The 23,334-nt window shown below is 35.6% G+C and overlaps 1 protein-coding gene across 1 annotated transcript; it reads left to right on the plus strand.

The window, feature by feature from the left end:
• Positions 1-5,283: 5,283 nt before the first annotated feature.
• LOC123563043 (MOB kinase activator 1B) lies at positions 5,284-22,192 on the plus strand. The gene is made up of 4 exons (XM_045355606.2): positions 5,284-5,469; positions 13,385-13,551; positions 14,589-14,816; positions 19,275-22,192. The coding sequence occupies exons 1-4, from the start codon at positions 5,456-5,458 to the stop codon at positions 19,514-19,516; spliced, it is 651 nt and encodes a 216-aa protein (XP_045211541.1). The 5' UTR covers positions 5,284-5,455; the 3' UTR covers positions 19,517-22,192.
• The last annotated feature ends 1,142 nt before the right edge of the window (positions 22,193-23,334 follow it).

Below are 23,334 nucleotides of genomic sequence, written 5' to 3' on the forward strand. Positions count from 1 at the left end.
ATAATATCAGATAAAATATAAAGGTAACAAGCACAACATCTATATTTCGATATGCAATGCTCCCACCCAACACACACATCATGTGTGAATGTATGAACATTGATCAGATGGGTCGATTTTCTTGTCGGTATAAGGGAAATTTTGGGCTCGAACCCTGCTATAAACCTGACTGTTAATGATTATTGTCTAGTCATGATCCTTCCTTAATACGATGGTTAGGAAAATTGACGTACCCCTAATAATGTACTCCTTTTTTTAAAAGAGTACTCAATTCCTACCATGAGATTACTTTAACTAATTTTTCAGGAAGGCGTAGCTTCAAGCCCCACTAGGACCAAACTTTGTTCATTATATTTCTTTTTTCAAGTAAGATAAACTGTTTCTTTTAAGACTTATTGATCTGTCGTACAAAAGCGGAAATGTTTTATTTGATTAGCCATTTCTTGCTGTTTCAAATGAATATGACCTGAAGGGTAAATGTTTAGACATCTTTGAAAATACTTAGTTACATTTGTAAAAGTTCTTGATTTTGCATTTATTCTTTAGTTTACAAGGTTTGGAATAAATGTAGGTAGGTAGGTAGGTTTTACTTCTGCCCTATGGTTCTTTATGAATGCATAAAGCAAGGCCATAATTTTTAAGAGTTGGAGCTTAATTTCTTTCCGATTAAATCCTTTTACTCGAGGCTCCCCAGAAAAATTGTCATCGACAATTTTATTTTGTGTTTTATAATTGTTACGCAATATTTTGAGGTTTCATTTAGAAAAATATTTGGTACTAAAATGAATTCTCTGTGATCGTTTTGTGCAATGGTTATCACTTTGAAAGTTGTCTCTGTTTCAGCTGGAGGAAAAAAAAGACATTATTTATACAAAATTAACAAACCCCCCCCCCCCCCCTAAAAAAACATACAAACAACAACAACACGGTAAAAGTCGTTTAAAGATGAATCATAGTGCGAAAATACGTTCACTTCAGGACTGTACCAAGTTGTGAGGGTACCTGACTTCAGGTGACTTGCATTTCACTGCATACTATTCAACACCCCTTTTTCTTTTCGTTTTCTTGAAGCAAATGTATGGATATCGTGTGGAAACAGGTCTTCGACGGAGTGAAAATCTAGAAACTGTAACAAAATTGTTCTGAAGTAGCTGAATTTTATATGAAACAAAGAACAATTTCTTTTATTGGTATATAGTCTACTGTGGCAATTCCACGCAGCGATTACGTCCCTTAGTACCTATAGCAAATGATCTGAAAGAATAGATTCTTAAAACTTAAGCCCTAAATATAAGACCTGACATAACTCATACCACTATAAGTTCATTTTAATTGATATTTTATATTTCTTATTTTCCACGTTATGTCAGGTCGTCGAATAATGCACAGTATAATTCATGTCTCGGAACCAGCGTTTGTTTAATCAGCTACATATAAACCGGGGTCATAATCTATAACACAGCGGTCAACGTTGAGTTACGAAAAGTTCCATTCATACGGACATTTCATTCATAGAGGCGAATTAATTTACCATCATTATGTAATATTTTCTAATGTAATCAAGTATTTACCGTTGGAAAAATAAAACATTATTATAACATGTTTGAGCAAATAGATCTATTGAAACAGGTAAGTTTAACAATCTTTATACAACTCTATACTGATAACCGTGGCGGACTATTTGAATTGCGCATGAAATTATATTTTGTGTTGTCAGTCTCAGCACCTGTGGAACTTTGTGGAAACTCGGTATATGGTTATAATAGTCTGGCGAATATCGCCAGCCTAAAAACAATGAATAGTCCATATTTTGAAGAAAAGAAGGAGCACGAAGAGTAATGTTTTGCTGTGTTTGGGACGGGTGAGGGTGGGGGTATATAATAGGTGTAGTAGTTTGTGTCGTGATGTGGGTTAGCGATATGAGAGATAATGAGGAACAATATATTAGATTAAGGTATTTAGCTGTATTTGCTGTGCTTCCGGGAAATTTGCCCTAATCTTTTTTTTTTTAGTTCAAGAAATAATGCAAAATGAGAAATAACTAGACTGGGCGGATGGTAATCAGGAGTTAGGTATGATGGGAAGCTTGGACCAATACGATGTATCAAAGACTATTAAAACGCCAATCTATATTTAGTTATTATCGTATTCTTGCAATGTGTATTCAAATATTTCTGTATTCACTTAGTTCTGATCAAATGTACTAGTTTCTTTTGTGATATAATTGAAGCGTGACCAGTTACCCCTATGCACAAGTAGCTCGGGCTGTAATTCCGTCGTTCAAAATCCACATTGTGCTTTTACAGAAAAAATATATATGTAACTACATGAAAATATCGAATACAAACTCATAAAGAGCTTTTCTTAAAGTCGTGAATTGCATATTCATTAAAATAAGTGTTGACTTTTATTCTTCTCAAAAGTATGCGTTTCTCAAAATATCTTATTGAAACGCAAAAAAAAACCCCACCTATTTTGGGGTTTTGCAACATAAAAATCAACTAAACCTTATATCATTTGAAAAACTGGCCATTTTATTTATGTAATGGTGGAAGGACTAAAACGGATATTCGATATTCTTTTCCGACGACGACAACCGAGTCTCTGTATATCGAAATAAAATCTGAAAAGTAGATCCCTCGGAAGCACCGAAAACAAGGCAAACAGTGAAAATTGCAGACTCGGTTTGATTGAGTCTGTTCATGAGCAGTAATGGAAAGTGCAACACTGCCCACGCCCCCTAGCACCGGCTTAAGCAGTATTCAATCTTCAAATCTAAATGAGTTGTAATCAATGATCCCGAAGGACCATAAACTGATCCGAATATGGACTTCAAGGGCGGCAGGCTCGCTTCGTTTAGAATAGAAAAATACCACATTGATACGCTAGATTTAAATGCATATTTCATAGATTTATGTATTACGAAAATATTCTTTGATCATATTTTCCAAATACACAGAAGGAGCGATTTTAGAGTCCTTGGGTGTAGTGTGAGAATGTAAAATATATTTTTGTTTTATGTCGTGTATGCTACGGGTGAGGGGATAGTAGAAGTTGGGATGGAGTGTGAGGTGAGGTATAGCATATATCTCTGTGTGAAATGTAAAATAATGTGTATATGTTTTTCCTTTCTTTGTTGGGGCAGGTTGGAGGGTGGGGTGGGGATGGGGAAAATGTAACGGGGTTGGGTTGAGAAATTTAAACAAAATATTCAAATATTTTTGGAAATGGATAGAGAAGGGATAGGGGATTTGAGGGAAACGAGATATAAGATATAAATTAGTATATAAAATGTAAAATAGAATAAGTAAGTGGGTGGATGAAAGTGAGGGCACAAATTGCGTGTGTGCGGGGATTGGGATAAGGGATGCGAGGGATACTAAGAAACAATGAGATATAAAGATTAAAGTTAGTTTAAGAAATATCATAAAGTCTTGGGGGAGAGTGAGTGGGTGTAATGGCGAGTTTGTTAATGGTAGACGCTAAGGTGAGTGTATAAAGAATACTGAGAAACAATATAAAAGTTATCATAGAAGTAACCAAACAAAACAGAACGTTGTTAAAACACGGGCGAGAAAGATCCTGGTATAATGTTGCTAATGGCGAGTAGCATAGGCTGACATAATCAGTAATTTGAACATTCAATAGTAAATTTAGGACCAACTAGATTTTAATAAAGAGTTCTGTATCTGTCAGGTCTTGTCTCATTTCATACTATGAAACTGAACTGGTCCTTTTCATTTTCCAGTTGGTAAAGTATATATTTCTACATTTATGTGAACAATATTACTTAAACTACCTTTTTCTTAAAACAATTTGACTGTAAAGAACTCTCCCAAGTAATGGACAAGCTAGTCCAACTCGTGACGTATTTATCATTTTCATTTCATTCCAGTCTGTGGATGGACCGTCAGGGGAGGTAACTAGTGTTACGTATTGGTACTATGTACAGGCCAACCCCGGTCTAGCTTGGTCTTTGTGCTGAACGGCTGGCTATTGTACCCCTTATTTAATGTATTTGTTTTGTTTTTAACTCTAGTTCTGTACTTTTATTCTTTTAACATTGAACTTCGTTAGATCTTTCTCATTTTTAACAATTGTCACAATTGTTAATTTTTGTTGTTGATTTTTTTTTTATGTAATGTGTTTGTATGAGAGAAGAGTGCTTTTCAGTCCACATCGAATCTGATCTGAGGTGATACCTGTATTAAGACATTTTAAGTGCCGTGTGGCGGATGTAAAAAGTCTCTCCGTTCTTGGATTCAATGTTGTTATATTTTCTGATCCTTTGGGATCATGGAGTCCATTCAACATATGTGTAATAGAGTTCCGTTTAAGCCGGTGCTAGGAGGCGTGAGAGGTGTTGCACATTTAATTACCTCTCATGAACAGACTCAGTCAAACCGTGTCTGCTATTATTCTTCTTGGTTGCATTCTTTGCTTCCAAAGGATCTTTATAAAGATTTTATTAATCAGTACACACTTGTCAGTTTCTTAATTCATCTTCTTTTTAATTTGATTTTAGACCATCGGTCTTGATTAGTATTGTCCCCTCATCGTTTAATATGCAGTTAAATTCAATCTATGACTTTTTGTAAATGTGCTATTAAAATGCTTTTAACTCTTTAACTCTAATTATTGGTTGCGGGTTTATCCTGCTACCAAAGTTAAGTGTATTTCTGACAATCATGTAGCATCTTTATTTGATTCCAAATCACATCCAATGGAATTTGTTCATGTGCTACACAAAGTATCCCATTCATGAACAATGCGGACGAATTATCAATGATCAAGCAGTTCTTATTCATCCTCTATCCATTCACACTGGCCATTTAGATCATATAAGATCTGTCAATGATTAGGTATTCCAGTCCATGGTTACATCACTGACTTCCAGCTGTTCATGTAAGGCCAGACAGAGTTTATCTGAGATATGAGGCACATTAGTATTTGTTTCTTATACATGTATATTTATAGATTGGCATTTAAAATGAAAGTAACTCTAGCAAAACCCGCAACCACCAGACATCTCAAAGCTTTGATATATATATAGTTATTAATTTGCTCTCTGTAGTATATCCTATAGATTGTTTGTTTGTATGTTAAAGGATAGTCTTGTTTTTTTTTTTTTTGGAAAATAGCTTCTGTTAGATAGTGTTAAACTGTTTTTGTAAAACGAACGTTAAATAAAGATTATCTTATCTTATCTTATTAAATACAAAATTTGCGCTCGCGCTTATTAATGATTGTGAGCGCCGTATTTTGATAAATGTCCGCATAGTAACCTTACCTTTGGTTTCCGGTGCACTGTCAAACGCCATATTTGTTTTTAAAATGTAAACAAAGAATACATCTTAAAACATCGGACATATCTTACAAAATAAAAATTACAAGATCACCCTATCTCATTAAATGATAAATTATCAAGCGTTTGTTGGGATAATCTGCTGAAAATATGAGCTTTCTCTTGTAAGTTTTCCTCCTTCCTTCTTTGACAATTTTTACTTCCTGAATTATTTTTCATTGTATCAAAACAAAGTCGCTAGATTGACATATGATGACCTGGTTGTCAAAGAAATTGAAGAACTAACAGGATTATATTTTATACATTCATTAAGGTAAAAATCGATGTATTGGAAAGTGTGTTTAGCATTTTGTGACTCACTTTCCGTCGCCAATAAACTTTGTTTTGCCTTGTACTGTGCGTAAATAAAGGTCAGTTTCTGAGTTTTGCAATCTTTATTAACTCACTTTGTAAACTTACAGATTATCTTAAATTTACAACTTTCTTATTCCATGACAGAGAGCTCTTTCCTTTTTACCCCATAAGTGTCTCTTAAGCAGTACTGTGACCCCAATATTTTAAAATTTAGATTGCCTAGAGATACTGACTCACATACCAACAGGTCAGAGACTTCGCCTGGATTGAGAGACATTCAATGTAAACACTGTCTTTCAATTGAAAGACTCAAATTAGCTTAAGCAATGAAATAATACTTAAAACGCTCATTTTAAAATTAGAATGCACAAATTTGTTTCAATTACTGTATAGTAAATTATTTTTCTTTTATCAAATTTTCAAAATCCAAATTACTTGGGAATTTTGTTTAAGCATTATCATGCTTAAGCAAACTTCTATGACAATGTGGGGGCCTCTGTGGCCAAGTGGTTAAGGTCTCTGACTTATCACTTGCCCCTCATCGATGTGGTTTCGAGCCTCACTTGAGGCGTTGAATTCATCATGTGAGGAAGCCATCCATCTGGCTTACGGAAGGTTGGTGGTTCTACCCAGGTGCCCGCTTGTGATGAAATCATGCACAGAGGATTTACAGTCAACTCGTCCCCTTAGTCAACTCGTCCCCCAGTCAACTCGTCCCCGATTTGGTCATTTCGTCCCCCTCGGCGATTTCAAATTGGTCATTTCGTCCCCCTTTTTCGGCCCCCTTTTTAAAACGTATTTTTTTTAAAAAATCAAAGTATAATAATTTAAATCGGTTTAAGTATATTTTATGCTAAAAATATACATAAGTTTTTTGTTGTTTTAAGAACGTTTTGCTTTAAAAGTGATCGATTTAATAAGGAGGATCTTCTGGTTTTTTTTTTTATTTGTTTTTGTAAGTCTGCTTTATTGGACAACATGATTGCTGTTTAAATGTCCGTATTTGATGCTGCTTATTTTTAAACTCTTGACTAAGATTAAACTTTTTATTAAACTTTTTTTATAACAAATTATTTCCTCACTCCAATCAACTACTAACACATTTAATTCTACTTGTGGAAAATTTTCACACATTTCATTCGATCAATCAACAACTTCTCATGCAATTAAATACCATTAACACCTTCCAATCAGCCCAATCAACGCCTTTTAATGTGATTAATAACCTTTAACTCCTTTCGTATGCAGGTATATGCCCATTCTACTTTTTAGAAACCACTGTCTCCCTACTTTTGAAGTATTTCTTTTTTTATTTTAATGACAAAAATGAATATAAAGCATCTTGGTTATATTTAGTAAAACCTAATAATGTGACAGATATTAATTGTTTAATTATTCTTTATTATATTTCTAATTAAAACTTTCTTTTATTATGACCAGGGATAAGGATTTATTGCTCTCTCTTTTCTTACTATGATTTTTAAAAAATTAATTAGATCTTCTATTATATTATATTTTTAATGCTAAGGACATTGTATTTTTTATCTTTTATTTCAGTTAATTGTCATATATTTACAGTATATTTTTTATTGTTTTATAAAACCTACTTATTTAAAGTTAACTATTTCCAATATAACTCCTTCAAAACTCACGATGATTTTAAATACAAGTTTTCAAAGTCAAAAATATCATAAGAAAGCAAAAATGCCTAAAATATTAATGGGGACAAAATTACCAAAAGGGGGACGAGTTGACCAAAATGGGGACAAGTTGACCAAATTTTTTGATGTGGGGGACGAAATGACCAATTTAGGGGGACGAAATGACCAAATCGGGGACGAGTTGACTGGGGGACGAGTTGACTAGGGGACGAGTTGACTTGATACCGCACAGAGGGGGCACCTGGTGTCTTCCTCCACCATCAAAGTTTGAAAGTCGCCATATGACCTATATTTGTGTCGGTGGGACATTAAACCCAACAAAATAAAGTAAATCTATGACAATATGTTTCTTGTAAAGTTTACTTGAAATAACAAGTTGTTTAAATGAATAAAAAATGTGACTGTAATGAAATGGTTGTTTTAATTATGCAGGGTTCTCACTAGCAATTTCAAGTTGCAGTCCTGGGACTCCCAAAGCTGAAAAAGTTGCAGTTCCAACTACTGACTAAACTGACGGACAAAATCCCTTGTGATAATTTTTAGCTCACCTGTCACAAAGTGACAAGGTGAGCTTTTGTGATCGCGCTGCGTCCGTCGTCTGTCCGTGCGCGCGTCCGTAAACTTTTGCTTGTGACCACTCTAGAGGTCACATTTTTAATGGGATCTTTATGAAAGTTGGTCAGAATGTTCACCTTGATGATATCTAGGTGAAGTTCGAAACTGGGTCACGTGCCATCTAAAACTAGGTCAGTAGGTCTGAAAATAGTAAAACCTTGTGACCTCTCTAGAGGACATATTTTTAACAAGATCTTCATGAAAGTTGGTCTGAATGTTCAACTTGATGATATCTAGGTCAAGAATGAAACTTGGTCACATGCCGTCAAAAACTAGGTCAGTAGGTCAAATAATAGAAAAACCTTGTGACCTCTGTGGAGGCCATATTTTTCATTGGATCTGCATGAAAATTGATCAGAATGTTCACCTTGATGATATATAGGTCAAGTTCGAAACTGGGTCAGGTGCGATCAAAAACTAGGTCAGTAGGTCTAAAAAAAGAAAAACCTTGTGACCTCTCTAGAGGCCATATATTTCACAAGATCTTCATGAAAATTGGTCAGAATGTTCACCTTGATGATATCTAGGTCAAGTTCGAAACTGGGTCACAAACTAGGTCAGTAGGTCAAATAATAGAAAAACCTTGTGACCTCTCTGAAGGCCACATTTTTCATTGGATCTGTATGAAAGTTGGTCTGAATGTTCATCTTGATGATATCTAGGTCAAGTTCGAAACTGGGTCACGTGCGATCAAAAACTAGGCCAGTAGGTCTAAAAATAGAAAAACCTTGTGACCTCTCTAGAGGCCATATTTTTGAATGGATCTTCATAAAAATTGGTCAGAATGTTCATCTTGATGATATCTAGGTCAAGTTTGAAAGCGGGTCACGTGTCTTCAAAAAGTAGGTCAGTAGTTTGAATAATGAAAAAACTTTGTGATCTCTCTAAAGGTCATATTTTTCATGGGATCTGTATGAAAGTTGGTCTGAATGTTTATCTTGATGATATATAGGTCAAGTTTGAAACTGGGTCAACTGTGATCAAAAACTAGGTCAGTAGGTCTTAAAATAGAAAAACCTTGTGACCTCTCTAGAGGCCGTACCCTTGAATGGATCTTCATGAAAATTGGTCAGAATTTTTATCTTGATGATATTTAGGTCAAGTTCAAAACTGGGTCACATGAGCTCAAAAACTAGGTCACTATGTCAAATAATAGAAAAAACGACATCATACTCGAAACTTGGTCATGTGGGAACAGGTGAGCGATTCAGGACCATTATGGTCCTCTTGTTTCTTTTTTAGCTCATCTGATTTTTTGATAAAAAATGATGAGTTATTGTCATCACTTGATCGGCGTCGGCATTGCCTGGTTAAGTTTTATGTTAGGTCAGCTTTTCTTCTAAACTATCAAAGCTATTGCTTTGAAACTTGCAACATTTGTTTACCATCATTAGCTGACTCTGTACAGCAAGATACATAACTCCATCCTGCTTTTTGCAAGAACTATGGCCCCTTTTGGACTTAGAAAATATCAGATTTCTTGGTTAAGTTTTATGTTTAGGTCAACTTTTCTCTTAAACTATTAAAGTGTAATGTAATTTCAAAAAAGGGTGCTAGGCTATTGTTTTAAAAGACTAAATTATTCAATGTCTTGGATAGTATATATTCATTCAAAATTAGTTAAAGGCTTTCACCGGAAACTCTTGACCTTTTAAAATTGTTGAAATATAAAACTGACAAGTTATTGTAGCTCTGGGCAGGTTAAGACATAACACCAGGAAAACTACATCTTAATTTGGTAATCAACAGTCTGGCCGGTGCATATAAAAGGTCTATGTACTAGACAATCAGGGAGGCAAGGCGGCAGAGCCACCAACCGTGGTTCTGCCAACCTAAGTCAAAAATACCATTATGCCTCGTTAGGTTACCTTCCAAATATGTAGATTTCATGAATAACAACTCAAACATAATTAGTTCTTAACATTTTACAGTAGCTAAATATTATTTGAAAGATGGACACTGAGACAATAAAATTACTTGTATTAAAAGACTTCCTTTAACTACCTGAAATTAAATAAACATCATAAATGAACTATTGTGTCTTCAATCTTATATATGTGTGTGAAAGTTCTACCACAGGCTTTACAAGTCTGGTAACACTGGTGTCATGTGGATTTTAGAGGCCATTACCCTACAAGACCTATTGGTTTGAAACTTGCAATACTTGTTCACCATCAAAAGCTGACTCTGTACAGCAAGAAACATAACTCCATCTTGTTTTTTGCAAGAATTGTGGCCCCTTTTGTACTTAGGAAATCAGATTTCTTGGTTAACAGCATGCCCACTCATTTTTAAAGTTGAGGGTACATGTACCCCCTGCTTTTGCAAAATAGGGGTACACTTCAAAATTTGGGGGTACACTACATCGCAGATCTGAAAATTTTCTATTTAACTACTGAAATTTGTATAGTACGTTGTTTTTTTTGTTTTTTTTTTATATATATATATATACTGAACTCTCGTGGGTGGGGTATAACAGATGAGATAATTTTAGAAAATGTAAAATGTTTTTCCAAAGTTAAGAGAGGAAATTCTGAATCAAAAGACCCCTCCCTATATTATACTAAATATAAATATGTTTTCAGCAAGGTTCATGTATTCCCAATTTCGTGAACGGAACACGATTCGTCCGAAATAACATACAGTCAACTGAAGACTGGTAAAATTCGTCCATCAATAATAAATGCCCAAACTATTACAGATATGCAATGTGTATCAAAATTGCAGTTAAATATCGAAAAATAAAATACTGTTAACCTTTTGCTGAGTTTCTTAAAGCTAAAATGCCTTTTTGCGTTTCGTATCCATTCTTTTTTTGCACACGACCCGTGTGACGTCCGACTAAAACATTTACCAAACCCCATCATACAGCTGACAATTACGCCGAGAATTCGGTGATGGAAACGAAATTATAACGTTCGTGGACCGGATCTGCGTTTTAGACCATACCAAACAATTGGCAAGTGCGCGATGAAATAAACAGCGATTTGGCAGCTGAACTGGAGTTCCGAATCTCTGCGTGCATGTACCCCCAACAAGTGATTTTTATGCGTGCATTTGATATTTTGCACGTAATTCACGTACTGCAGTGCCTGAATGGGCATGCTGGTTAAGTTTTGTGTTTAGGTCAGCTTTTCTCCAAAACTATGAAAGCTATTGCTTTAAAACTTGCAACACTTGTTCCCCATCATAAGCTGACCCTGTACAGCAAGAAACATAACTCTGTCCTGCTTTTTGCAAGAATTATGGACCGTTTAGGACTTAGAAAATATCAGATTTATTGGTTAAGTTTTATGTTTAGGTAACTTTTCTCCTAAACTATCAAAGCTATTGCTTTGAAACTTGCAACAGTTGTTTACCATCATAAGTTGACTCTGTACAGCAAGAAACATAACTCCATCCTGCTTTTTGCAAGAATTATGGCCCTTTTTGGACTTAGAAAATCATGGGTAAGACAATATTTCTATTGTACAGAGACAAAAAAGTCAGATTAGCGTCTGCATCCGCAAGGCGGTGCTCTTGTTGGTTAAATTTCTTCCCTTTGTTATTGATATTGATTATGATTTTTTGACCTTCTTGTCCTTAAGTGCAATGATAACAGGTGAGCGAAATAGGGCCATTATGGCCCTCTTGTTTTCTTTACCTTTTTTATTTCAGAATGGAAACATATATAAACAAACAGTGAAAAGAAAATATTTGAACAATTATACTTTTATTTTAATACTTATTAAGAGCATAACGCTAAAACATTCGGTCTAAAATACATTAAGAATGCACAGTATGTCTATGATCAACATATTAATATATGCATGCTTCTTCAGTAACATCAGCGATTTTGCAGAAAAATAATCACGTTACTAAGACCAACATCGACAGCATCTTAAAATTACTCGGACATTCATAATTAAGCCTAATTATCACTTTTTCTAAAAACATCTTGAAAACTGCCTGGTAATTAGTACGTGAGAAAACAATTGAAGTTACTTCGAACACCACATAATCCGTCGTTAACAATTAGAAATTGTCACCTATGCAATCATGCCGACAATCACATGTATTCGAGTTGATCATACATGTGCCGCCTGTCTCGCGGTGTAGTGGAAACAAGCAACGCTGATTGGCTATACGCGGCTATCGGTGACAAATAAATATTGAGGTCAGCGAAAACAAAAGTACACTTTGACAGGTGGCGATAAAATGACGTAATTTTCAGACTGGTTTACATATTGTTTTGAAAACTACGGATCAGCGACTTTGATGTTATTGAAACAGTCTAAAATCTCGAATGCACATGTTTCAATTGCCTACGGGCAAGATTAAATGTTAATTGTTTGCAGATGGTGACAGTAGGTTGAAAGATAATTAATGCCTCAGTCGTGTTCTCGATAAACAAGCTAGGTATTATAGACAACTATCAAAATAATGTTTGAAGAGTATTTCCGGGCTACTCTATATTGAATTTCAAGTATTTTCTTAAGGTCTACATTGGGTCCGAGATAGGATTTTTTGACACAGTACTTTTTTTCTGAATTGATTTTTTTATGGGAGGTTTTCATGTCCCGGCAGGAGACAAGGAGATATACTGAAAATACGGGAAAAGTCTCCCGGCAGGAGATATGGCATGTATGCAGTCTTTCATTGGAAAGACATTTTGTCTTTCGGACGAGAGAAAGTGTTTAGATCGAGAGAATGTCTCACAATCCAGGGGAAGTCTCCGACTTGACCAAAGTTACAGCTTCTTGTTTAACATGAGAAGTTGACACAAGTCCCTTGCCTACATAGAATGGGTGGAACAACTTATTTCCAGCTGAGCCCATTGCCCCATGGCAGGTGTCATGTTTACCTCCCCAGCATCCAGTGACGAGTCTAGGCTGATACTGTACCAATTTAAGTAAATCATCCAGCATAGAACACCAGTCAGGAGTAGTCAGGATATCAGCTGCGACTGGGAATCAAACCCAACTGACTCCATTAGGGCTGCTACTTTAACAGACTTATCCTAATTTTCCAGATCTAAGTGCTATAAATACTCTGGAAATGATCAGGCTGAAGTCAATGAGTAGAAATTATGAAAAAATATTTTGCAAACCTACAAACAGACTATATTAATTATTATTCGATAAATTTATTAGGCTTTTAATGTGATGAATTCTCTGTAAAATTTATGCATTGAGTTTGATCTCATCAAATCTTGACATTTGTCACCAGCTTGAATGCTTATTTGTTCGAAACCACTCATGGGTACTTAAATTTTAAAAATGTCTATATTAGTATATTGTCTGTAATGCAAATTGTTCTGTTGTGGTTTAGCTATTTTGTATGTCACATTATTGTAAAGTTTCACTTGCGAACAGCGATTCCAGAGATAGCAAAATAAGAAATTCAGATTACATTTTGCCAAAACCATAACCAGATATTTGAATTGTTTTTTTTTCTAATATATTTACAGCGGCAGCCGGAGCAACAAAACATTCAAGCCAAAGAAAAATATACCAGAAGGGACGCATCAGTATGACTTGATGCAACATGCAGCTGTCACGCTAGGCAGCGGAAATCTTAGATTAGCAGTTATGCTGCCGGAAGGAGAAGATCTCAATGAATGGGTTGCTGTCAATAGTATGTGATTTATATTAATGTAAAATACTCTTCTATAGCTTAATTCATTTGGAGAGCTAAATTCAGATATTAGTGTATTGTCAGTTGTGAAGTACAGATACTGTCAGTATTTTATTATGAATTTGTAGTCTCTACTGCAGACAGAATTGACCTACTTAGAAAGGTTATTTTGCTTGACATAAGGTTCTGATTAAGGAGAAGGGCAATAACTTGTTTAAATGTTTTAGATGTTCTTTGAAGAGTGAGAATAATAATTAAAAAAAACAGTAATGTCTCAAGACATTAAAAGATTATCCTGTCCAGGCACCAGCTTATTTTGTAATACTTTAATTACTCCGGTCATTAGATTTTAATGTCAGAGGACTCCAAGCTTATTACACTCGGCAGGAAGCAGCATGCTGCAAAATTGTAATGAACTTTGCAAGTTTGGTGGTATTATAAAGGAAACAGTTGGCAGTGTAATTTTTCAAATGCTTTTAGAAGTTATTAGTTTGCAATTTGTCTTTTTCTTGCGGAGTCAAAGCTAGTAGTGAAATTGAATTCATTATCCAAACTGAACAATACACTTTTTTGCCAGTAGAGTGTTATTTTGGGAACTTGAGTTGTATAATTCCAACTTTCATGGCAGGCATTTTGCTGTGTATGATTTTCACTGTGTTGACAACCTGAAAACCAGATGGTCTAGAATACTTTCAAAAATGAATTTCTGATAGAGGCTGTGAGGTTGATTTCTGAGAGTATATGAGCCGTGCCATGAGAAAACCAAAATAGTGGCTTTGCGACCAGCATGGATCCAGACCAGCCTGCGCATCTGCGCAGTCTGGTCAGGATCCATGCTGCTCACTTTCAAAACCTATTGCAGTTAGAGAAACCTTTAGCAAACAGCATGGATCCTGACCAGACTGCGCGGATGCGGTCGCAAAGCCACTATGCTGGTTTTCTCATGACGCGGCTCAATATAATACTGTTGGGGCTCAATGGGAATTGGGCTGCCATTCATCCAAATATCATTCAGTCCATTCTTGTTCATTTTTCAGCTGTGGATTTTTTCAACCAGATCAACATGTTGTATGGCACTATCACAGAATTTTGTACAGAAGAAACATGCCCAGTGATGTCGGCAGGACCAAAATATGAGTACCACTGGGCAGATGGGCAAACTGTGAAGAAACCAATAAAATGTTCAGCACCAAAGTATATCGACTATCTCATGTCTTGGGTACAGGACCAATTGGACGATGAAACACTCTTCCCATCGAAAATTGGTAGGTTGGAAAGACACAAAGAATGGTATAGAAAATATATGTATACAACTTGAATTTTAGATCATTAGGGTTGTGTTGTGACAAGAGGGTAAATGTTGATGGTTACATTTTTGTCTCTAACTAGTTCAGTATTTCATTTGACAGTAGATGTTAATATTGTATCAGATTTAATTATATTATGTCTCCCACCACACAGTGGTGTGGGAGACATATTGATTTACTCTTGTCTGCATGTGTGTCTGTCACAAATCTTGTCCGCACTCTAAGCCGGACACTTCTCATCCGATTTTCACCAAACTTGAATAAAATGTGTTTGCCAATAAGTCCTCGGCCAAGTTCGCTAACTAGCCAGATGATATCGGCCCAGGCACTTCAGAATTATGGCCCTTGAAACTTGTTTTTAGCTCAGCTGTCACAAAGTGAGCTTTTGTGATCGCCCTTTGTCCGTCAGTAGTCCTTCCTCAGTTTCCTGTGAACACGATAGAGACCACATTTTGCAGTCAATTTTAATCAAACTTGCACACAACTTGATTTGGCATAATATCACGGTTCCTTTCGAAAACTGTCCAGATCCCATCATGGGTTCCAGAGTTATGGCCCCTTAAAGGGCCAAACTTTGCTATTTTTGGATTGTGAACACGATAGAGACCACATTTTGCAATCAACTTTAATCAAACTTGCACACAACTTGTATTGGCATAATATCTTGGTTCCTTTCGAAAACTGGCCAGATCCCATCATGGGTTCCAGAGTTATGGCCCCCTAAATGGCCAAAATTTGCTATTTTTGGCTTGTGAACACGATAGAGACCACATTTTGCAATCAACTTTAATCAAACTTGCACACAGCTTGTATTGGTATTATATCTCGGTTCCTTTCGAAAGCTGGCCCTATCCCATTACGGGTTCCAGAGTTATGTCCCCTTAAAGGGCCAAAATTTGCTATTTTTGGATTGTGAACACGATAGAGACCACATTTTGCAATCAGCTTTAATCAAACTTGCGCACAACTTGTACTAGCGTAATATCTCGGTTCCTTTCGAAAACTGGCCAGATCCCATCAGGGTTCCAGAGTTATGGCCCCTTAAAGGGCCAGAATTTGCTATTTTGGCTTTTGCAGCCATATAGAGACTTCATTTATGGTTTTGATTTGATACAAACTTGCAAAATATCTTCAACAACAATAAATCTTGGATTCCATGATGAATTTGTCAGATCCAATCAGGGGTCTAGCTAGGTCCAATTTTTTGGGAGAAGTCACTTCTCCCTTAAGCTGATTTAGGGAGAAGTGGGCAGACTTTAGGGAGAAGTGGGACGACTTTTCCTACCGCAAAGCTGTTGAGTGATTCTAAAAGTGGCTGTAATTTTCTTGTTTCTAGATAAAGAACATTGATGTGACCATTCATTTTCTTAGTTAGATCATTTCCCATACAATGGTTATTGTTTCATTACAAAATTCTGAAAAAAGTCGTTTTCAAAATTCAAGCCGATGCTGTAAATGTAACCCGCCGAATTTTGGTTATATCTTGTATGAAGTGTTTATTAACACCGAGTCACAACCTCGGTGTTGGTATCTCACTCCAATAAAACTGAAAGTAAACTGTGTAAACTAGAATTACATAATTCAAGTCAATCATCGTTGGAAGTCAATTTAACTTAGTTAATAAATTACATGTCATTCTTTTATCATAGATAACAATTAATTGCAAACAGTATTCCAATTAATCGCATGGTTAATCAGCAGTTTCTTTATAAAACATTGTTTTCTGCACACGAACATGTTGACAATTAAACACAAAGTGTCAAAGACGTAACCGCGGCGCTAATTGGCTGAACACAATTGACTCTGGTGTATCTGATAATTTAATTCGCTTTCACACTTATCGGGGAAAATCTCGCAAGTACATGAAAGTAGGCGGAGCTTAAATTATGCTATCGGCGTGTGTTTTGTGTATTTCAACACTTGTTATGGCACCATGCAAATTGTCAACTGTCCGGATGGCAGTAATTAGCGATTGCAGAAGTCAAAGAAGTCAAAGATTGCCCTGCCAATCACAGGTTGTGGAGTTACGGCCCCTGGTTGACCCCTGAAAGAGCCAAAATTTGTTAATTTATACCTTGTGAACACGATAGAAGTGACATTTTATATTTTATTTTGACCACACTTAAACATAACTTAAATCACAATAAACTATAACTAAGTTTAACTAAGGCTAGATTCCGTCATGGGTTCTAGAGTTACTGCCCCTGAAAGGGGCAAAATTTTTTATTTTAGAGGTTTCATTTATGCTTTGATTTGATACAAACTTGCACAAAATTATTATCTTGATGATCGTCTGGATCAAAACTGGGTCATGTTGGGTCAAAAACTAGGTCATCAGGTCAAATCAAAGGAAAAGCTTGTTAACAACCTAGGGTTTTGATTCTATCTTCATAAAACTTGGTCAGAATGTTTGTTATCATGAAGTCTTGGATGATTTCAAATGTCACTAGGTCAAATCAAAGGAAAAGCTCGTTTACACTTTTTTGCTCCAATCTTCCCAAAAGTTTGTCAGATTGTTTGTTTTCATGAAATTTTGGACATGTTTGAATCTCGGTCATGTGGGGTAAAAAACTAGGTCACTAGGTCAAATCAAAGAAAATTCTTGTTTACATTGAGAGGCCACGATTTTTGGTCCATTCTTAATGAAAGTTGCTCAGAATATTTGTTTCCATGAAATCACTAGGTAAATCATGTTTACACTGTTACAGTGTGTTACTCAGTTGAGCGACCTAGGGCCATCTAGGCCCGCTTGTTGATAATCAAAGCACTGGAAGTCTGATGATGTAGTTGAGGTCTTGGTGCATGGTTGACTCATATACTACTATTCAGATGATTAGGCAGTTGTGGGAGACTTGTGCTTTTCTTAAAAGCAGCTCTAGTTAAATAAAATATTATGAATGAATTTTGGTCACTGAATTAAATAGCAACACAGGGCAAGCATATAAAAAGGTTTAAATTTATGAATCTCAGTTGATTAAAAGGTTTTTATACATGTAGCACTGAGAATGCCTAATGGTTTTTTCTTTTTGTACTACAAGGGCAAAGCATAAATCTATACAGATGTGCAAATGTGTATTGCATATTACATGTAGCTTTGTATAAAGATATATGCTTAAGTTCAGCATCAGAAGTATTATGAGAGTATAGAAACCCAGAAAGAGGAAGTGCATATTCCTCGATGTGGTTAAATTGTAGCTGAACAGGGGTTACAACAAGAATCAGTTACAATATATACATGAATTGCCTACATAGCCATATTAACCCTTTACTCCATAGATACGCATTTTAACGCATCTATGCATTACTCCATAGATACGCATTTTAACGCATCTATGCATTACTCCATAGATACGCATTTTATCGCATTCTACTACACTGATAGTTTAAATGCAAAATACCAATAAAATATATTGGCAATGAAGCCCACAAAAGCATATTTGTGAAGTTTAAACTGTTAATAAAAGATCAGTTTCAGAAAATCTTGTGGTTATAATTGTAATTTATTGATAATTATCACTTTTAATTCAGGTGGCATTTTCTGAAAATCACACTGGCTTTATATATATTAGGACAGCTATTGATGGATGGAAAAGTACATAGGTGACCCAAAAACAAGTTATTATTTGCATTCTATCATTCAACTATGGCAAATTATGTAAAAATGAGACATAAGATTGGTGTAATAAAAGGTGTGGTTACCATAACAACCATTAAAATCCATAGATCACTTGTCAACATATGGAATTTATGCTAATTGACCTGGGCCCCTTGGAAGTGTGTTTATTGTGCACAGCTGTCAAAACAAAGCAATTAGGGTGTTGTTTGCATCATTATTTATGATGTGGATCAACAAATTTTATAGGAAGTGTCTTTGATCAGTGCTTCTTATCAAAACATTATGTAATTAATTAATTTTATGATCTATGAAGTTCTGTAAGTTTGGTAGGGGTGTAAATTTTAATGATTATAATTAAATGGGTTTGCTTATTTTGAAAATCACTTAATATAGACCTTTCTAGTCTTTCATTTACCTTCAATTAATAAAATTGTGCATTTGTAACAGTAAAAATATTTCTTTTCTGTTGTATCACATGCATAAAACAGCTAAATTATAATAATATTCTAAAGTCTTAGGTTTGTAGCTTTCTATTGTGAAAAATATTTATCACAAAATTATGAAAAATATACCATCAGAAAGGAAATTTAATTCTAAAAATAAATTATGTTGGACACTAAATGGTTAAAACAAGTATTCATAAACTAATTTTGATCTGAGTAACACAGGTATAAATTTTGCATTTTTCTCCAATAACCTGTATGGAGATAGTGTACAGATAATGCTACTGAGTGTATTGGGTATCAATAATCAATACTATTGTATCTGTATGGAGTAAAGGGTTAAATTTTCTGTTGTAGGAGTGCCATTTCCACGGAATTTCCTATCAATTGCAAAGACAATATTAAAACGATTGTTTCGCGTGTACGCACATATCTATCACCAGCACTTCAAGGAGGTCATGCAGCTGAGTGAAGAAGCCCATCTGAACACATCTTTCAAACACTTCATCTACTTCGTACAGGAGTTTAATCTAATCGAACGCCGAGAGCTTGCTCCACTTCAAGAGCTTATCGACAAGCTGACGAGTAAAGATCGATGAAACTGAGATTTAAAAGCCATTTTTTTATGGATGGATGTTTGCCCTGCTTAATGTGTGTATGACACCATCTAATACATGATATTTTAAAACTGTTGGACCACTTTGTGTTTATTATGTACATGTACAGAAAAGCTTTGCGGAGTTTGTGTGATAGTGCTTTTTACCCATTTTTATGTTTTTAGCTCACCTGAGCAATGCTCAGGTGAGTTTTTCTGATCGCTCGATGTCCGGCGTCTGTCGTCCGTCGTCTGTCGTCTGTCGTCTGTCGTCTGTCGTCTGTCAACATTTAGCTTGTGTATGCGATAGAGGCTGTATTTTTCAATTAATCTTCATGAATATTGGTCAGAATGATAACCTTGATGAAATCTAGGCCGAGTTCGAAAATGGGTCATCTCGGGTCAAAAACTAGGTCACTAGGTCAAATCAAAGAAAAACCTTGTGTATGCGATAGAGGCTGTATTTTTCATTTAATCTTCATGAATATTGGTCAGAATGATAACTTTGATGAAATCTAGGCCGAGTTCGAAAATGGGTCATCTCGGGTCAAAAACTAGGTCACTAGGTCAAATCAAAGAAAAACCTTGTGTATGCGATAGAGGCGGTATTTTTCAATTAATCTTCATGAATGTTGGTCAGAATGATAACCTTGATGAAATCTAAGCGGAGTTCGAAAATGGGTCGTCTCGGGTCAAAAACTAGGTCACTAGGTCAAATCAAAGAAAAACCTTGTGTATGCGATAGAGGCTGTATTTTTCAATTCTTCTTCATTAATATTGGTCAGAATGATAACCTTTATGAAATCTAGGCCGAATTCGAAAATGGGTCATCTTGGGTCAAAAACTAGGTCACTAGGTCAAATCAAAGAAAAACTTCGTGTATGCAATAGAGGCTGTATTTTTCAATTGATCTTCATGAATTTTGGTCAGAATGATTGCCTTGATAAAATTTAGGCCGAGTTCGAAAATGGATCATCTCGGGTCAAAAACTAGGTCACTAGGTCAAATCAAAGAAAAACCTTGTGTATGCGATAGAGGCTGTATTTTTCAATTGATCTTCATGAATTTTGGTCAGAATGATTACCTTGATGAAATTTAGACCAAGTTCGAAAATGGGTCATCTGGGGTCAAAAACTAGGTCACTAGGTCAAATCAAAGAAAAACCTTGTGTATGCAATAGAGGCTGTATTTTTCAACTGATCTTCATGAAATTTAGCCAGAATGATTACCTTGATGAAATCTAGGCCGAGTTCGAAAATGGGTCATCTGGGGTAAAAAACTAGGTCACTAGGTCAAATCGAAGAAAAACATTGTGTATGCAATAGAGGATGTATTTTTCAATTGATCTTCATGAAATTTGGTCAGAATGATTGCCTTGATGAAATCTAGGTCAGTTTTGAATATGGGTTATCTGAGGTCAAAAACTAGGTCACTAGGTCAAATTAAAGAAAAATCTTGTGTATGCGATAGAGACTGTTTTTTTTTAATTGATTTTTATGAAATTTGGTCAGGTTGATTGCCTTAATGAAATCTAGGTCGAATTTGAATATGGGTCATCTGAGGTCAAAAACTAGGTCACTTGGTCAAATCAAAGAAAAAACTTCTGTATGTGATAGAGGCTGTATTTTTCAGTTGATCTTCATGAATTTTGGTCAGAATGATTGCCTTGATAAAATCTAGGTCGAGTTTGAACATGGGTCATCTAGGGTCAAAACCTAGGTCATGTCTAAGAAAATGCTTGTTTTATCACAAGAGACCAATTTTTTGGTCCAATCTTAATGAAAATTGGTCAGAATATTTGTTTCCATGAAATCACTAGGTCAAACATGTTTTACACTGTTATGGAGTGTTTCTTAGGTGAGCGACCTAGGGCCATCTTGGCCCTCTTGTTTTTTATTTTATTAGACATTCTGAATTTAGATGTGCACTTGGTTATGGTTATATTGCTGGGTGTAGTAATATTTCCATATTGTACTGGAGATTGAGGGAGAAAAAGAAACTTACATTTGTAGCAATATTAGAAAAAAGGGCAAGTTTAGAAATGTTTGTATTTTAATTTATGGAATACACCTGTCTCATAAATAGATTTTTGTTTTCGCTTTACAGACAGGGTCTGTGTTCAGGGTTTTGTCTGATATTTCCACAGACTTTGGGTGTCTCTTCATATGAATGGTTCTCTACCAAAAAAGTTCTGGAAGATAGTAAGAGGGGTGCAGACTTTGAACTATATAAATAGATTTAAAAAGTTACAACTTTGAATTTTCAGAGATTTTTGAATAAGTCTATAGAGATCCTTTGAAAGTACAGGATGCAACATATCAAAATAGTTGCAGTCTCAGTTTGATCAGGTCTGTTCATGAGAGTTAATGAACTTGTATTATAAAAGTATTTTGAATGGACTCGATGATCCCAAGAATTGAAATAATAAAAAACACCCAAGTAGTTTTGGCAATATTTACAGTCGTCTGATGAACACAGGCCTAGGCTTTGTAGAAAAAATCTGAGTTGGGACTTACTGGTCACAGCACAATGCCTAAATTTCATACAGATGCTGTTGAATACAGGTCCAAGCTATGTAGAAAATACTGTTTTGTAGAAAAATGGTTTATATTGGAAAATGAGTGCAATATACATTTTCAGGCTTAATGTGCTATGAAAACTGAGCCATGCCATGAGCAAACCAACATAGTGGCTTTGCGACCAGCATGGTTCCAGACCAGCCTGCGCATCCGCGCAGTCTGGTTAGGATCCATGCTGTTCGCTAAAGGTTCTCTAATTGCTATAGGCTTTGAAAGCTAACAGCATGGATCCGCGCAGTCTGGTCTGGATCCATGCTGGTCGCAAACCCGCTATGTAGGTTTTCTCATGGCACGGCTCATCTATTGAATCTGAAATTTGAACTAAACGTGAAATAATGGCAAATATGTTGAAAATATAGCTATGCAGTATTTATTATGTTTTTGTTAGCTCGACTATTCGAAGAATAGTCTAGCTATTCTACTCACCCTGGCGTCGGCGTCGGCGTCGGCGTCGGCGTCGGCGTCACACCTTGGTTAAGTTTTTGCATGCAAGTACATACAGCTATCATTTAAAGGCATATAGCTTTGAAACTTATTTATTCTTTTTCTAGGTCAATTACCAACCTCACTGGGTCAAGTTCCATAACTCTAACATGTATTTTGAGCAAATTATGCCCCCTTTTGGACTTAGAAAATTCTGGTTAAAGTTTTACATGCAAGTTACTATCTCCAAAACTAATGCAGATATTGAATTGAAACTTCACATGTGTCTTCGGGGTTATAAAACTAGTTGATAGCACCAAGTCCCATAACTCTGACCTTCATTTTGGCCAAATTATGCCCCCTTTTGGACTTAGAAAATTCTGGTTAAAGTTTTGCGTGCAAGTACATACAGCTATTACTAAAAGGCATATAGATTTGAAACTTATTTTTTCTTTTTCCAGATCAATTACCTACCTCACTGGGTCAAGTCCCATAACTCTGGCATGTATTTTGGCCAAATTATGCCCCCTTTTGGACTTAGAAAATTCTGGTTAAAGTTTTGCGTGCAAGTACATACAGCTATTACTAAAAGGCATATAGATTTGAAACTTATTTTTTCTTTTTCTAGATCAATTACCTACCTCACTGGGTCAAGTCCCATAACTCTGGCATGTATTTTGGCCAAATTATGCCCCCTTTTGGACTTAGAAAATTCTGGTTAAAGTTTTGCGTGCAAGTACATACAGCTATTACTAAAAGGCATATAGATTTGGAACTTATTTATTCTTTTTCTAGATCAATTACCTACCTCACTGGGTCA

The sequence above is a fragment of the Mercenaria mercenaria genome, chromosome 2, assembly GCF_021730395.1.
Source record: "Mercenaria mercenaria strain notata chromosome 2, MADL_Memer_1, whole genome shotgun sequence".
Classification (NCBI taxonomy): Eukaryota; Metazoa; Mollusca; class Bivalvia; order Venerida; family Veneridae; genus Mercenaria; species Mercenaria mercenaria.